The following is an 18,010-nucleotide window of genomic DNA, read 5'->3' on the forward strand; positions in this document are numbered from 1 at the left end:
GTTTTTGATTGGCTGTTGGACCGTTTTTTGGTTGGCTGTAGGGCCGGTTTTTGATTGGCGGTTGGGCTGGTTTTGATTGGCTGTTGGGCTGGTTTTGATTGGCTGTTGGGCCGGTTTTTGATTGGCTGTTGGACTGGTTTTTGATTGGCTGTTGGGCTATTTTTGATTGGCAGTTGGCCTAGTTTGGATTGGCCATTGGGGTAGTTTGGATTGGCCATTGGGCTAGATTTTTCACATTACACGGCAATCTTAGCTAAGGCATGTTGTCTTTAAGATAAACTCATAATAATCTTTGGAACATTTTCCAGAACGTTCACTAAATTGTACTCCAGGCCATCATTTCAAATATAGTAATATAACAAGCTCTTCTTATAATTGCATCAGTATGTGTATTTTTATTTAAACTCCTTAAACACCAACAGTTTGTCTATTGGCTTCAGAAGAGGAAACTGTTGCCAGCTTAGAAACTTTGTAGCTTAATTTGTCTCTATTTTTAACACAAGCAGAAAATACATTTTCAAAACAAAACAGCAGTACCTCTTTTACCTCCGGGCAAGGACGTTCATTGGTTTGGCCCGGCACGGTTCGACTCAAGCAATTCCTCTCCAGTTTCGATCCCCCAGCTCCAACGGCTGCAGGAACATGGATGTAACCCCCCTCACGTCTTCCCATCTGCAAACACCTTGAACAATTTTGGACATCTTTCCAGAAACATGAGACTCAGTCTAACGTGGTGAAAGTTAAGCCATAGTGCAACAGAGGGTTAACAATATATTCACTTTTATTATTAAATTATACATCTATACAATAGATCCTTAATAAAACTGCAGCTATACAAATCATTAAGAAGAATTAACCACGTGATATTAGCCATTGCAATAAAACCAAGACACTCTGAGAGGTATTCATTCACTGATAGTGGAGATCATATCTTCAGACGTACTTAGATATCAAGGACATGCACAGATGGGGTCCAGAGGATCGAGACCCCACCTTTTGACCATGCCACTCTCCTGTGTCCCTTCCAGTCGTGAAATCTTAGCAGCAGGGCTCCAGGACGGGAGATATTGTTCGTCAGTCTTTCCATCCATCTGTCCATCAGTCATTTTCACTATTGTTCCATTGCTTTCCTTGAAATTTACAGACATTTATGATGCAAGGAGGACAAAATTAAATGACTCTTCTAACACTTTTGTTCATGATAGGACACGAAAGAAAAAAACCTCAGATTCAGCTTTTATTTGGGATTCTCGTCCCACATATTTTTGCTAGTTAAGCTCAAAGTACGACTTGTTAAAAAAAGACAGCTAACCCGCTAAGAAGCAGCTGAACACATGAGAGAGCTGAATCAGATCAAGTCCAGTGAGCTGATTATGAAATGTGAAACTTTTCCTCGAGGATTCTTTTTTGCCCAAAAGGTGGTGAGGATGTGAGAAGAAATCGTACCATTCTCCATGATGATCTTTGCATTATTTTTAGGTGTATCAGGCTGCAGGACCACTTTACTTTCTGTGTTGTTCTTTTAGGATCAGCCAGTGCATGGTTTTTATAAAAGTATGCTGCTCGATATGCATCTAAAACACCACATATCCCTGTAATCTAATGAATAAGTAACACAAGCTGCGTTTCCACCAAAAGCACCCAGACGTTTAGTCCGAGGATCAAGGGATAAAAAAATTCCTCCGGGCTGTTGTTGACAGCGTTTCCACGAGGTCTTCAGACCATGAAGATAAGGCAAATTAGTCTTTTAATGCAATTACACTACCAATCAGAAATTTCCAGGGTCAAGTCCCAACCACAGTTCCTTTGATTTCAGAAAGTGCTACCCCTCTAGCAGGGACCTTTTGGGGGTACTGGACTTTGGGTAGACCCTGGTACCTGCGGTCTAAAGTCTCGAGTCCCTGGGGAAACTTCCCGCGGTGGAAATGGTGGCCATCTTGGTGCAAAGAGCTCCACTAAATGATGGACTGACTAAACTCTCTGAGCTTTTCATACGCACCAGGTCTACACTATCACAGCCTCACTGTCTTTGTCCAATGCTCACAGAAAGGCCAATCTCCTCCTGCCTACATGTCTTGTGCAAGCACCAAGCTAGCATTGAAATAAAATCATTGCAACCCTAAACAGAAGTACCAACTCACTCAAGAGTTCCACTGTGTGGAAGAGTATGTTGACACATTTAACTCCAGGAGCTCACTGTGGACGTACTAGTCCCAAAAAACTTGACTCTCGTGTTGGTTAAACCAGTTTCCGTCAGTGCTCAAAACTTCCTGTAAATACAAAACTGCTTCCTGTACGCAAAAGAACTGCAAAGATAATATTTGGGGGCTTCATTTTTTCTAGTGTCAATACAAGCAGAGTTTTTAGCCTGCAGGACGTGTTTCTGGCTGCAAGCCTCGGCAAGACTCTCCCCTGCAGATGAGTTGAAAGTTACTTGTGTTCCTGTGTTTGTGTCGATGGCTGCCTTGTATTTAATTAAATACTCTCTTTTACTTTCTTATTACTGCTAGTCTCATGATACAATATACACGTTATGATACCCATATATCCAAGTTATCAGCTAAATATTGCCCACAGTGGAGTATTACATGTGGCCTGAAAGGTGTACAGTGCTTTCTTAGGGACAAACCACTTAACAAAACATTTACGGCTGCCCACTTACAGACGATGACTACAGTAATCTGTGGAGAAGACCCCCCGTCTACCTGCGTTTTGTCAGTCGAACCTCTGCACTTATTTTCCCAGCCGTGTCATTGCACACAGAGCAAGGTACAAGCAACAGCACGGTGGGCTATAAACTCGAGAGCGCTGTTATCTTCAGAGGTGTCCTCCTCTTTAAAACAAACAGACCCAGTGATTAAAAGCGATAAAAACACTGAATAAAGCAGTTTGATGTTAAAAATCTGCGTTTCCAGGCGCACAGCCTGTTTGATGCTCAGGATAAAGCAGGTCTTTACCCTCTTAAAGGACGAACAGACCTGTGTGGTTAAACTAAAGAGTGAATAAAAGGTTTCGGGTGTTTTTTGGACGCTGTTTATGAGCCACAGGATGTTAAAAGGGTCTGCAGGTGGAGCTGCTGCTAGCCAGGTGCTCCCTTTTTTACCCACAGACACATTTTTAAGGACATACAGAATGTGAATAAAGCATTTGGCCTTAAAATTAATGACTCTCACATGCTGCCACTTACTTCAGCTCACCGAGTTTCTCTGATTAGCCAGACGGCCGATGACGAGAATCTTTCAGACAGTTAACAGTTAAAAAAACGACGACGACGTGAAGACAGCAGTCGGCTTTAAATGTGTAAATGTATGCTTACAGCTGGGGCTTCTAGAAAACTCTCTCTCTTCTGCTTCTCACAGATTAAATATCCGGGTCATGTTCAGGAGTTTGAGTCTGATTCGACTGACAAAATTCTGATGTCGGTGCAGCCTTAATGGACTTTCTCAGGTTTGTTAATTTCCCAAGTGCAGAAAAGAAAAATGACTGAGTCACCCATTACTAATGGTCAGCTGGCAGATGTTGTGCATGAGTGGGAAATTCAGATTTCCTTTTATTCCATGTAGTGTGGGTTACAGAACGGAATGACAATAAGCTCCTCTCTATGTAAATGCGACTGCTTTTGTGCAAATCACATGAATAACTTCTAAAATGCTAAAATAAAAACTTGTATGCAAATTAGGCACTCATACAGTATAGGCAGTATTGTCCCCATTTCTTCTTCTACAACATTCACCACCACTGGAAAAACAAAGACAGCAGCGAATGCACGCATATCTTACAGGCCTGGCCTACATTTCCCGGACTTGCAAGTACAATTTAGTCGTGAGTCCCGCTGAACGTGGAAAGATTCAGCATCTGAGGGTTCAAACAAAACGTCTTCAAGTTGTGCGCAATCAGGATGGACAGCAGTCCGTCTCTGTCCGTCTGTCCACCACTGCCCACTTTTCCTCTTTTGCTTTACACATTTTTGCAACGACAGAAACCACAGCAGCTTGATTCTGACAGTTTCACCAACATCAAATACACTAACAGCTGTAAAGATTCAGCCACTCGCTTGCACCAGAGCGTTACAGGAGTGGACAACAAGCTGCAAGCTTTATCAGTGTCCCTGAGAGACTTCCAGGGCACAGAGATGTTTTTGTGGTAAGAAATCCTGCAGCTGCACGTCCACCTGTTTGTCCTTTTATGAGAGAGAGAGGTAAGTTTGTGGCTTTCAGGTCCACAGAGAGCACGCCGCAGTCAGATGTAGTACTCCTTCATGTTGTCCCTGACTGAGTTGTGGAGGTGCAGCTCTGTCCTGTAGTCCGTGTACATGGTGTGTCTGTTCTCCTCTTTGATGCTGCTGCTGCTGCTCCTCTGGGCCCGTCGCTGCTGGTAGAGAAGGCGGCTTATCACAGCCAGAGCACACACGGCGATGAAGACCACCGCTGTGACCACACCTGAGAACACAGCGGGGGAGACGCATCAGAAGGAAGCAGGGGATGAAGCTGCCAACCAGAGCTGTCCACATCGGCTTTCTCATGTTAACCTCTCATTTAAATTAGTCCATTTGCTTTTGCTCCTATTGCTTACAAGTTCCAAACCCTTCACATGCTTCGTTTTCAAGTGTTAAGGTTTTTTTTGGTCGTAGAGACGATTAAATCAGTGTGAAGTATTTCTACTTTTGCAGCGCTGCCTCTCAGAGGAGCTTAATTGTGATTTACTACGTTTCTGTTTGTGCTTTTAAATGATTTTTTATGCTTTTTTACAGTTTCCTTGATTGCTTTTGTTTGGCGGTATTTATGTATTTAGTTTAAGATGATTACCTACAAGTGATTCAAGTATTTAATGTTTGCTATACAAATGCTAACGTCACACAGACGGAGCAGAAGTTGATGCATCATGTTTTTAACGGGGGGAACATGTAGGATTTACTGCAGACAGATCCATCGTGTCATGTCATTAACTTTAAATTAAAATAATGAGGAAGAATTCATTTCACCGCATCACATCAAAGTATTGATTGTGTATCATCCAAACAAAAACTGAGCGTTGCTTTGATGACAGTTGGTTATTGTGTGTCTGCATCATTAATGACTCATCAATGATGAAAATGTTGTTGTGATGATCTGATAAACACGGTGCACATGCACTATTTATGCAACACCTCGTGTGATGCATCTGTTTAAATTTTCAAAGCCCCAAAATAAATTAGTATACAATGTTTTTGGCAACGCATACAAACACATGCGTGCAGACGGCACAGTGCAAACACACTGAGCAAATGAAAACTGCTGTTTTTATTTTGAACAGGAACCTGACGGTTTTGGAAAGCTGTCAGTTTGTGTTAGTGTGCTTTACAAAAACATCGTAATCTCAACGGACATCCTGAAAGTGATAATCTCGAAGATTTTCATTTATGTCTGTTAAGTCTCTATCTAACGCCGAATGAGGTAACACAAAGGTGACTGAGCCTATGGCCCACTGATGAAAGCCTTTGCATGTGCAGTATTACAGACTGGGCGTCTGTGGCGACTTTCAAGGAACAAATCAAACGCAGCGCCCAGTTAGTGACTCGTTTTCCATCAGCCAGCAGTGGTTGGTCTGCCAGAGAGGGTAGGCGGAGCTAAGCGGCTGCTTTTCCGCTCTCTGCAAGTGTTGCCAGTAAACAGTAATCTACTATGGCTGAACAAACAAAGAAAAGATGGATGACTACAGATACAACTTCAACAAGAAGTGAAAATCCAAAGAAGGAGAAACAAAATTAAGTGTGCTCCCGCAGTTACCGTTTATTGCCACAGGTGCCGCCAAAGAGAACGAAACTGAGCTCTTCAAGATTAGCACTTTAAATAAAGAGATAATTAAAGTATTCACACACAGTAATACACGTCACAGATTTTGATGATTGCATGATAACATCGATTAAGATGCTCATTATTCTGCTGTTTTCTAAACTGAGGCACATCTAGCCCTACAGATATGTCATTTTAGACTGATATTTACCGATATGAAGGCCGATATTTTGAATTTATTTTGATGGAATTAAACCAGATCATCTCTGTGTGGTTTGTGCATGGATTAACCAGTATGACAAATATTTTTAAAGGGCTACTTCCTTAAACTTTAAGTACAAAATGCAACATTTTGTAGATTGAAAACCAACTCTAGTTCAGACAACCGTTGCAGAAAGTGCTGAGAGTATTGGGGGGCGCACCCTGCTGGACAAACTACAACATGACCCCATTTCTAAAGAAAACCAAGCATTGTTTTCTGCATTCTGTGTTCTGTAAAAGGAGTTTCAATATTGGCGCATTTTGGAAAACGTTCATAGCAGTACTCCAATGTCTTTGATGTCGATAATTTCAGCCAAGTGATATATCAGTCAGGCTAAAGCTGCCATAACGAAAGGTCCAGATAAAACAGGCGTCTGATTAATTGAAAGGAGTCCTTCATCTAATTCTTGGTCCTGAAGAATTAGTCTGACATTTTGGGAATCACGCCTTGTCCCTTCCTTTAGAGAGTCAGATTAGCAGGTTGATCCCACCCTCATATCTTTATGGAAATGTGTGTGACATCCTGGAGTCACGTCTGGCTGGAGCCTCGACACAGTCCTGCCCGTGTTGGAAAATTGTTGTTTTCACACTCCTGCTTTTGTAATTAAACAAACAAGATTGAACGTGTTAATTAGCGAGCTTTAGAGGTGCTGGGAGGCAGATTTTGGCAGGCTGGCTGTTTCCCCAGTCTGCAGTCTTTATGTCACAACTCCAGCCAGCACTTAGTATTCAGTCTGATGTCGGCTCTGTTTTTCCTGCTGCATACGAACTCTCCTGTCATTTCAGATGCAGCCACTTCCCCCTGCCCTGCAGTAACCTCTTTCCTGTCATCACCATCACCTGACGTTCCCTGCCCACCTGTTTCCCATTTCCCTCGTCAGCCTTGCAGTGTGCATACCGGCCCATTTCCACTCACTTCCTGCCAGATTGTCTCGTTTGCATATGCCCTACCTTTCCAGCCTGTGTTTTTTTTCGGCCTGAATATGCCCGCTGACCTACAGATTGATGAATCCCCTCTTTGGAAAAGCTTTCCTGTTCTATCTGCCTGCTCGGGTTTGACCTTTACCTGTTACCTGGTTCCAATAAATGTGAACTTTTGTCCTTACCTGCCTGTCTTTGAGTCATGCTTCTGGGTTAAAGCTTCCCTCAGGAAAAGAAAATTTGAAATCCAATCTCTTCTTTGTCCGGCCTATTTCCTCTCCGAGATATAACTGAACTCAATTTAACATCAATATAAGATTTCAACCTTTTTCTCCTACCTCTTAAATTCAGCTCTGGAGAAATAGCTTCCCTCTTGTCTCAGCCCGATCATAATTCAACACCTTAAAATGCTCTTTTTCTGCCGCCGCACTAATCTTTCCCTGTGTGAGATAATCAGCTCTTCAGATAACTGTAAGATCCAAGAGAGAACCTGATTGGCTTAAAAATGAGCCGGAATATTATCAGACATTTGTCTCAGTGATCAAATTCAAGGCTTTCTGAGTCGTCCTGTTATTCTCAAACCGGAAAATATAATTTTCTTAGATTGATTTCTATTTTTTATTTCCCCTCGGAGAAGCGGGTCAATATTCAGTCATCTCCAAAGAACAGTTATTTTGATGGCTCCAGCTTTCTATTCACACAACAGAATTATTACCAATCGCCTCAGTCGAGCTCTCAGCGTGACGAAAACTGTCCCAAAATAAACATGCTTTTACCTTTAGCATGTTTTGAGCACGTCCATTATGTGTTTAGAGACATTGCTTGACAACTATTTAAAGAACCACTGTGTAGGGCTTATAGGCATCCAGGTCGTGGTAATTCGAAGCTTAATCCAAAAGGAAACTGGACTTGGTCGAAGTTCTTGAAGACGTTTCACCTCTCATCCGAAAGGCTTCTTCAGTTCTGAACAGATCTCTTGCTCCTGAATCAAAAGCTAATCAATAGCTTTATGTCCCACTTGTTAATCGACAGGGGCTGCTTTAAAGGGACAGTACGTAGAATTCATCCTATGCCAAGATGTTTGAATAGCAGCTTCTTTTAATATGAAACCAGCTTTGTTGTTACGCTACCAGAAAGTTCTGGAAGGTAATAAATCAAGTGGGATAATTAAACATTGAAGTAGCCCCCTGCTGGCCATGAGGGAGAATGCAGGTAAAGGCACTGCAATGGTTTTAATTTGGAAACAAACCTACCTCCCCTTCATATATTTATTTATTTTTTTGGGGGAACCTTACAATAATGTTTGTCGTACTTTAGGACAATTGTGGTTTAAATATACAGGCAGCTTTAAGAAGAAACATTCAAGTGATTCCCGAAACCTTCCGGAACTTTCCGGTAGCGTAGCAACAAAGCAGGTTTCATACATTCCACTGGACCTTTAAACTTTAAAATTTTAAGCTTGGGGAAAAGATCAGTTGATTTTCATGTTCAAACTCCTCCAGCGAGCGATTATCCCTCCTCTGTACATCTCACTGTATCATTACATGCGTTGAGATCAAAAGTGCGTCTCCAAAATGTCAAACTATTCTTTTTTTTAATGATCTTATTGTTCTCGCTCTGATTCCTGCAGATGGGCTCGGGGCATCTACACAACAATACCCTGACAGAAGAGAAGGAGAAAGAAAACGCAGTCTGGAAAAGAAAGGTTGAGAAGAAGCACTCAGAAATCCTTTAACGTGATCATCATCAAACTGTGTAAGTGGCAGTAATGAAAACGAGCTTTGAGTTATCAAGAGACCAGAACAAAAGAATTACGTTGGAGGCAAATGGGGAGAATGACAAATAACAAACAGCTGGGACTCATTTTCAATTAAGCAAAGAGAAATAAAGCAGCAGAGAGAGAGAGACAGAGAGAGAAAAACAAACCTGCTATTACAGCCAAGTCCTTCTGGCTGCCGCTGTGATGCTGCTCCTTATCTTTGTTCGCTGTTGCCGTTTGATCTGGAGGAGCAGAAGCACACATTTATTTAGATTTCTGGTTGTAAATTCACCTGTTAAATGTTTCGCTGCTTACCTCTTGAATAACATCCGTTAATATTACATAATTAAGAAATTAATTTAGTTTCTCTTCTTCTCTCTCTATTATTTCTTTCCCTGATTTATCCCTCTGGCTGCTTAAATGTCTTTTTAAATGTCACCCACATCTTCTCATCTTAATATCAGCCACTTAAATTATTCCTAACGGAGTCGCCCGGTCCCTCAGAGGCGGGCGCAGAGTTAAACCGCGGTCAGGAGGAGGTGATGAAGAGGGGTTAGCAGATGTGTGCTGACCCGTTTAACCGGTGTCAAAGAGTCACACTGAATAAGGTGCGACAGTGAACGAGCCTCGAGGCAAGCAGCTGGTGTTTTCACGAGCTGTCTCGTGCAGCTGCCAACACAACATTAACATTTATATTTAAAAACAGACAGGATGATTAAGACAGCATCTGAAATTAAATGTAGCCTTCTAGTAATTTTTTTAGGACATTTTCTATCTTAATGTTAAGTAAATATTTCTCTCTGCTGCTTCCAGTCTCTGACACACTCTCCTGTTGCACATTAAAGCTACAGACTTTAGGATTTTCAGGTAATTTAATGTCTGTTGAATGACAAATCAGTGAACACAATCATGATTAATAAGCCGTTGCATTTGCACTATAATTAGTATTACCACCTGGTTGTCGAATAACGTTCCCGGCTGCTGTACTATTTTCTTCGTTTTTTGCAGAGATGCAAGAAAACTGTTTCTGTGGCCGAAAAAACAAAGCAAAGAAATCACACTGTTTGGATCTGTGAGGTTACCTGCTGTTTAAAGCCTGTGTCCACTAACGGCGTATTTTGCGCTGGCCGCCGCCCACAACCTCAACTTAAAAGCGCTTCTAACCGGCACTTACTGTTGCTAGGATATGAAAATTGTCTAGCAGCACTTCCTCTTCCCTTAGTGACCGTTAAGTATGTTTAAAGTCGAGCTGAAACGGCATTTCGAGAGTATCTAGCTTCCGTATCGTGACGTATTTCCGAGTGAAACAGGACATGCAGGCGGGACATATCATTAGAGGGATTTGATTTGATCGTTGAGAAGTGGGCGTAGACAGACGTTCTCCACAGCGCAGTAGCTAGCTAACTGACCGAGTGTTTTCGGTGCTCTGCGGCTAAATGTTGCAGATTGATTGGTTGAAATTGTTTGGTGCTAACTTACGTAAGCAGGCGTGAAATTTAGTTTTAGTGGAAGAAAATATGATTGGATTCTGATATAAGAATACGAAGAAATGGAATTTCTTTATTTTTTGGCCTATATTGTCAAATAGATGCACAATATTACCGGGGATGTGACAGCAGCTGTACACCCGGAAATTGTAGACAGTAGATTACTGTTTACTCGCAAAACTTGCAGAGAGCGGAAAAGCAGCCGCTTAGCTCCGCCTACCCTCTCTGGCAGACCAACCACTGCTGGCTGATGGAAAACGCGTCACTAACTGGGCGCCGCTTGTGAGTTTTGTCAGTCCATAATACTGCAGATGCAAAGGCTTTCATCAGTGGTCCATAGGCTCAGTCACCATTGTGTTACCTCATTCGGCGATCAATAGAGACTTAACAGACATTTATTTACATGAAAATCTTCAACATTATTAATCTGATTGTCTTCTTAGCGCGTCTTATTCTGTTGTTTTAATTAAATTCCTAACTTGCTATTTCATAACTTTGATTTAGATTTTATCATTTGAGTTGTTTCCATGTTAGTTTCGGCTTCTCTGTGTTATTTTATTACTTCAGTAAAACTTAAAACTTCAGTGGTTTTAACTTTGCTATAAATAAATTCAACTTGGCGTGACTGTTTTTCTGGCAATTTAGCCTTGGCTACATGTGAGCGTTGCACATGAACCTGTCCATCCAAAGAGAGTCGCTCCCAGTCCTTCTTAATGTACTTTTACTGTGCCAAAAAATGTGAAGCTCAATCTTTTTAAAAAGCTCTGTCCATAACGGTGTGCTCCATTACAGTGCATCTGCTCACACACATAAAAATAAGATTGAAAGTGTAAAAAGACATTTGCGTCACTGTTAAGAGGCGGCTGCAGACAGCTGCTCCATGGGTAAAAATGTGAATGCATCTGTTCTGCCAGGCAGGCGACTGGAAAGCACAGCTGGCGTGCGTCTGGTTTAGACAAACTGTCACGAGCTAAACTCACAAGTCGCTGGTAACAAGTCAGTTTGAAGAAGTGTAACAGTTTATCAGGAAGCCAATTAGACTGACTGATTCGCTCCGAGTCGACTTGTTCATTAGGAGGAAGCCTTGGGCCTGCAGCACGAAGAATGGTCGCTGGGTTAGCAGCTATTTTAGAGCATTAAAGGGGAATCCAGGTATTTTTATCTGTTTATTTAATTTACATATTTTGGGTTATAAAGGACTAATAAGTTCAACAAGTGTGGAATTGATTCAGTATATTGCATTAGTAGGCAGCTGATAAACAAGCTGTTATGGCTGCAACTTAATCTTTGGGTGCAAATGTGCCCGATCAAAGATTGTCCTCTAAAAGTTTGTTTTTGCCACTGACTCAGATTGTTCTTGTTAATGTCTGACAACATTATAGAAAGGATCCCTTAAGAGATTAACCCTTTGTTATGAAATATCATGCTTCTTTTGAAACCAGAAAGAGCTGTTAAATCACTCTCTTGAAAGCCACCAGACCCCACTCAAAAAAGCTGTTATTTTGCACTGGAGTTGCTTGTCTGCAGCTGCCTTGATCTCTTAGTTTGTTGGTGCCGTTGAGTGTTTCACAGACATTGTGTTGGATCACATCCAATAATTGAAAAGCCCAAAGTCACACAATAACACAAACACACTTATGGATTGTGGCAGCAGTGGCAGTTTTAACTCCCATGTTCTTCAAGGTAGAATTGCTGTTTTTGTCAATGGAGTCTGGTGCCTTTGGAAAGATCGCTGTAATTGCTGTTTCTGGTCTCAGAAAAAGTCTTTTAGAGGATGAAGTTTGATGGAGCACATTTTCCAGCCATTACGGCCCGTTTTTCACCAGTAATGACTTTAGTACCTCAAGCTGCATAAAGGAAATCTGCTAAAAACGGTTTAGTTGCTCTGACGGACACTCGCTGCTGTCTCCACTACACAGGGCTCTCTATTTGTAGTCTGAATCAAAACATGAACTGGTTGACTCAGACTGTGAGGGGAAAACAAAGGATGTAAAGAGCACCATGGGCCCCTCCTTGAAAACCCTATGACTCATCCATAGGTGCAAACATCTTTTTTTTTTTTGTCTGAAATCCCACACCTTGCCTGCTTGACTTATGTCGCATGGTGCATCTGATGAGTGCTTGGTAATCAATGTCAATCAGTCAAACTAGGTGGAACTGGTTTGAAGCAGCTTGGACATAAACACAGCAACATCCTGCAACAAATACACTAAACATAAGAGCTGAAATATGGAATAAAAATGAATACTGATAATTACGTGAGAATAAAAAGAGTTTTACTGCAGCCATCTGCAAGTTAAGGAGAGAAGGAGAGAGTCGATACAGGGAGAAAAGGACGAGCGATTGAGTCTGGGTGCAGGACAAAATAGAGAAATTAATTAGAGCTGCAACCATCTCTTTTGATTGTAGATTAATGTGTCAATTAATTACTCATTAAGTCCACGAAATGTCCGTTAATAGTTAGAATTGCCTCCCATAATTTCCCAGGGCCCGCCGTGACATCTTCAAATAAACTTTGTTTTGTCTCATTTAGAAATTATTAACAGACAGTGATAAAGAAAAGCAGCAAATCCCTTCGTTTAAGAGGCCGGAACCTTTTGCTAAATAAATAACTGAACAAATTATTTTAACTCTGTAAACAGTCAAATAATTTATGAGCTCAAAGTGGAAATAATTATTACATCGCCGAGTGTGTGGGTGAGTTGAACAGCAGGGTTTTACCTTGCAGCGTGTGCGACGTGGACTCCGCCAAAGCGCCACAGTTTGATTGGACCAACGGGCCGCGGATGGTGACCAGTGAACTCCCTCGATTGGTCAGCGCTGCCTTCAGCGGCGCCACATGATTGAACTGAACCGAGGAGAGGCAGCCGACGAAGCCTTTGGAAGCTGCTCGCATCACTTCCTCGTTGAAGTACTCCCCTCCTGCAGATATAAACGAAGATGCTGATGATGGCATGTTTAGTTTTTTTAATTAGAGTATTTTCAGCGACAAAAGACTGGAACAAAAGTACCACAACAAAAGAAGGATGACGTAGTTATTTCCCGAGCATGATGGGAGGACTTACTGGTGACTTTGCCCAATGTCAGGGATCTGATTAAGATCAGCTCTGCATCGGATGACAGTGTGTACTTTGTGTGGATGTCCTGGTCGATCTGGTTGAGTGGAGAGAAATCAAATAACAAGCCAATTACAAGAAATCTAAACCGAGCTAACACCAGCAGCAGCAGCAGCACATTTCAATACATTATAGATTGAGCGTTGTGTTCTCTAAACCATATCCGCCCACAGTTAGCTTTGAAGTGATTTCGACCTTTCACTCCTGCACCAGCGCGCTGACTCAGTTGCATCACTTAACTTGATGATCTGCAATAAAGCGCTGCCGGTTTCTGATGACATCCTCCGCTGTTTTATAAAATGCATACAGAGATTCAAACACAGGCCGGCACATGACCGGGCTAAGGACAGACTTTAATGCAGTGGGAAATTGATTTGAACACCACATCTCTATCGATGAATGTTCAGATAAATTAAGTTATAGTGCTCATATGATAAATTGCGTCATCGTCGGCGTCACAGACTTGGATCAATCCATAAATGTGTTTTAGATTGTTTTCTAGTTGTTTATTTATTATATATTTGTCAATCACGTCGTTCTATAATTTAATTGTCTTTATTTTAAGCCGTCAAAATATAAATCATATTTTCTTTTTAAGGAGCTTTATCAGCAGATGGAGTTTAATCAGTTGTCATCGTGTGCAGAAAGTGTGAAACTTTTGCAGGGCAAAAATTATCAGCTGCCAACAGCTATAAACAAAGGTGCAAATGTTGGCAGGTGATAATTTCAGGTCACACATAGGTTTTTCTCTCATTAATAAATGTTACTTTTGAAAAGCAACTCTCGAAATAAGAAAAGTCCTTGACTGAAGTTTTATTATATATTCCACATATCTATAATTTCAGGTAGTTTTAGTGACCCCCTGAAGAGGCAGGCGAGTGAAAGCTAAATTTCAGACCCTGGACTCACGATACAGTCAGAACACTGTTCATTAGTTGAAAGTAAATTCAATCTGCTGGTGAAGTCTGGTTATGAAGCTCTGTAAAAAGGTAGTTAGTTTACCAAGAGTAAAGATTAGATCGTAAAACTATAAATAGGACGTTTTTTTTTGGCTGTACAGGAAGCAGCAATCTCAGCTCTCATCGCTATCCTCTGACAACGATTTTCAGGGTTTCCGTTGTAGCAGGCGCAAATCTGGATATCTGATGGGACCTAGACTTCCTCTTCAGTACACTGGCTGATGAGACGAACTCGAGAGGCAAGAGTGGAGCTGGACGTTAGAGATGGCATCTATGCAGATGCAGATATCTGTTTACAGAGATTAAAGGAGAGCTCACTTGTCATCAGATGATAGCCAATGAGCTCCGAGATTGGATTTCAGCCAATGGGTTCAAACTCTTTTCCTCTAGCCTGCCAAAACGTGATTGGTCAATACGACTCGAAAAGGACTACAAATGTAAACCTTCAGACGGCATTAACCTTGTCCCTCCCCTACAGACTATGGAAACATTTGCAGTGTGTGTAAACAGAGATAAAGGAGGCTCTGTTTGGTGATTTTAATGTTAAAAAATGTTTTAAATCTTGTTTTATTTCAACAACACCATATCTGTTGTGACGTCACAGCTCCGCATTAAACTGTCTCCGGGTTACAACCAAATTACAATATGCCACAGAGCCGTTTTCCTCTCTGTTTTAACCGTTCTGACGCCCGGTACCATCACTTGTAACTCACTTCCCCTGAACAAACTTTGTTCTTCATGGACGTACAGATTTATAGCAGTCCTGCATGTTGTTGTTTTTTTAAATACCTTAGCTTAAAAACCAGAACATGGTCATCTTGCTAGCTTGCTAACAGCTCACCTCAACCTTCCCTCTTGTTCATGAAAGCCTCCCAGGAAGAACAGCTACACTCACAGCTCTGTTAGAAATGTATGTCATGACATGTATTTAGTTCCAATTTGACTCTGAAAGGCGCCTCAGTAATAAAGAAGTGATTGTGAAGAGATTCATGGGTCGCTTGTGCTTACTAGGCTGTTTAATAGCGACTGAAGGAGCGTAACTTGGACCCAGACATGAATTCATGTCACAAGCGGATTGAAGCAGGTCCACAAAACACTTGGACTTAATTACTAAGTGCTGTGTGGACCTGAAATTAAATACTGTTGAAACATAAAAACTTGTAAAACGGAAACTTTCCAACCAAAGAAAGCCTCCACGTTTAGACATCTTGACTAGCAAATTACCACATCACCGCTTACAGTCCATTTACTTTGCTTTGACTGGCCGACTCAACTCTTTTGCAACACATTTTTTGGGGGGATGCACATTGCCAGATAAAGTTTTCCCACCAACTTTCCAGACAGAGAGTTCACAGTGAACGCCTCTGCAAGATGTTGTCTGCCAAGGTTCCCAAATTTTGTATTCTAACAACATCTGGATGTTTGGTTTAAGTCAGGACTCTAACACGAGTTTATGAAGTTACAGAGGATAGTTTTCATGGTTTAAAAGCAACTTAACACCCGCTGAATTACTTTGCCTGCTTGCAGCGGTTTAACGTCAGTAACAGAAACACATTGTGGATTTGTCGGCCCGTGTTGAAGGCAAACAAACTGCTCTATCCTTATTTTCTACTGCACTATATGAGCTTGGCACTGCTTCCTGCTTTGGCTCTGAATGTTGCTGCTGAATGAACTCACTTCTGCAGAACAGTTGCACATCAGCATAATATGAGACCGGGGCCGCCTCCTGCCACATGGGAGATTTCTTGTGTCCTCTGCGGAGCCCACAAAGGACCAGGGTGGGAGTTTGTTTCCTGACGTACTTCGGTTACCTCACAATAAGTTTTGCATTCCCGTGCAATATTTTTGCCAGATATATAGGAACGTTTATTGTGGACGTCCAGTTAGAATACGGCGACGGTTTAGGGAAACATTCTGCAGACACTACAGAAAGGAGGGATATGACACTTTGTGTATTTATTGCTCATTACTTCTTTCATTACGGCGATAGTCCTAATCACGGCTACAGCTTCTTTCAATCCGCTCGGGCTGCACTTGATATCTAAATTAACAGCTTTGGCTGAGTTGCAGGAACTTTGCTTACATTTTACTGGAGCACATTGTCTATTTAACACGTGACGTTTTGCACACTTTCTTGTTTGATTTGATGTAAATTTTGTTGCTACTTTCTGCTGTGACTGTAGTTTTCAATGTGCATTGTTTGCTTTATACAGCTGTGGAGAGTCCAGCCCAAATGTTCCTTAAATCAGCATCTCTCTCTTCATTTCATGGCCGCCCAATCCCGATCTAAACTCCATTAAAACCTCCTGAATGTGATCAAGAGGAAGACGGACGCTCACAAGCCATCCGACAAAGAGCGGCCGAACGGCACCCAGAGATGCATGAGAGCTGTGATTACAAACCAGGTGATCCACCAGATATTGTTCTGTGAACTCTTCCTGAGTTAAAACATTAGTTTTATGTTGTTCAGACATGAACATGAACTTGTTTTCGTTGCATTATTGGAGCTCTGAAAACACATTTTATGCATCTTTTTGTTTTCTTAACCAGTCGTCATTTTCTGCACATAAAAGACCTCAATGTGAATATTTGAGTTGAAGTAGGAGAAATGTTGTTTACAATAAAACAAAAGTTCATTTAACAGAAACACAAACCTGTAAATAATTGCTTTGTTTTCACTTCCTTCGCCGTGTTTTCAGCTGTATTGTCAGATGCATGGTAGCTTTGTATCGTCTTGCTGTGTCGGCCATGTTGTTTTGGTTTCTTTTGTTACCAACTGTGTTCATGATGGTTTGTTTGTCAAAGCACTTTGTAAACTCTTGTTTTTAAAGGTGCAGTATAAATAAAAGTCATTATTATTATGCTTCAACCACAAATCCATTCCCTCTTTCATTCAGTATTGAAACTTTAAACACATGTTAAGACATATAATGTTACAGTGTTGGATGTCCAGACTAAACGTGGGTGAAGTTTCAGATCTGTCGGTAAAAGTATGTTTGAGTAATCCTCAGTCTGCAGGCTGCTGTGAACGCCAGGTTTGTGACATCACAAAGTGTAGCCTTGGCCAATCAGAAGAAAGTGGGCATGTAGGGGCGGGGTTTCTTAAAGGGACAGAGCTGACTGAGTCGTTTCAGGCAGAGGCTGTATGAGGGCCCGCACAGAGCACCAGGGTGAAACACATGAGGAGTTTTTTTAACTGTAAATTATGCTAAGCTACTCCACAGGTATCACAGAGTGAAATATGAAGCTTGAAATTAGCATAATACCCCCCCTTTAAACAACTGAATAAACATAAACCAGAACAGTTGACAGTTTAAGACACCAAACAAGTTAATTCAAACTGGGAATATTGAGTTTAAAATGTGTTTTATCCAAGTTACATTATATTTTTATTGTGTATTGTGAAATTATTTGAAGAATAATGTAATGTAATAACCCTTACCCCGGAGAAACTGGTACCCACATCCCACAAGTAATGTTTAATAACGTTTAGCCTTAATATAGTTTCCTTATTGCCACTTATTTTGTTCTTGGGGGAAATCTGAGCTGCATTAGATGAGCCTGTGGTAGACCGTTCCTTTGCTCACCTGTATGTAGAGGTTTTTTCCCACTCGGTGGATCCTGATTCGATGAAGTCGTCCGTCTGCCAGGTTACCGAGGGCGGGGCTGAACACGTCCGGACTCCTGTCTGTCTGCAGGTGATACCAGATCTGCAGACTCCCTGGACAGGAAGCAT

General features: G+C 41.5%; 1 protein-coding gene across 1 annotated transcript in view; it reads right to left on the reverse strand.

The window, feature by feature from the left end:
• Positions 1-763: 763 nt before the first annotated feature.
• cntnap5a (contactin associated protein family member 5a) overlaps positions 764-18,010 on the reverse strand; it is a 127,909-nt gene continuing 110,662 nt past the window's right edge. Inside the window, exons 20-24 of the mRNA XM_069663729.1 lie at positions 17,862-17,995; positions 13,265-13,352; positions 12,921-13,121; positions 8,880-8,954; positions 764-4,439 (exon numbers count right to left, since the gene is read on the reverse strand). Coding sequence (XP_069519830.1) covers positions 4,240-4,439; positions 8,880-8,954; positions 12,921-13,121; positions 13,265-13,352; positions 17,862-17,995 — 698 coding nt within the window. The 3' untranslated portion in view covers positions 764-4,239. The remainder of the gene's footprint in view (positions 4,440-8,879; positions 8,955-12,920; positions 13,122-13,264; positions 13,353-17,861; positions 17,996-18,010) is intronic.

This window comes from Semicossyphus pulcher, unplaced genomic scaffold (assembly GCF_022749685.1).
Source record: "Semicossyphus pulcher isolate SPU_LCO1_2020_fin unplaced genomic scaffold, fSemPul1.0.p SCAF_15, whole genome shotgun sequence".
In the NCBI taxonomy this organism is placed as follows: domain Eukaryota; kingdom Metazoa; phylum Chordata; class Actinopteri; order Labriformes; family Labridae; genus Semicossyphus; species Semicossyphus pulcher.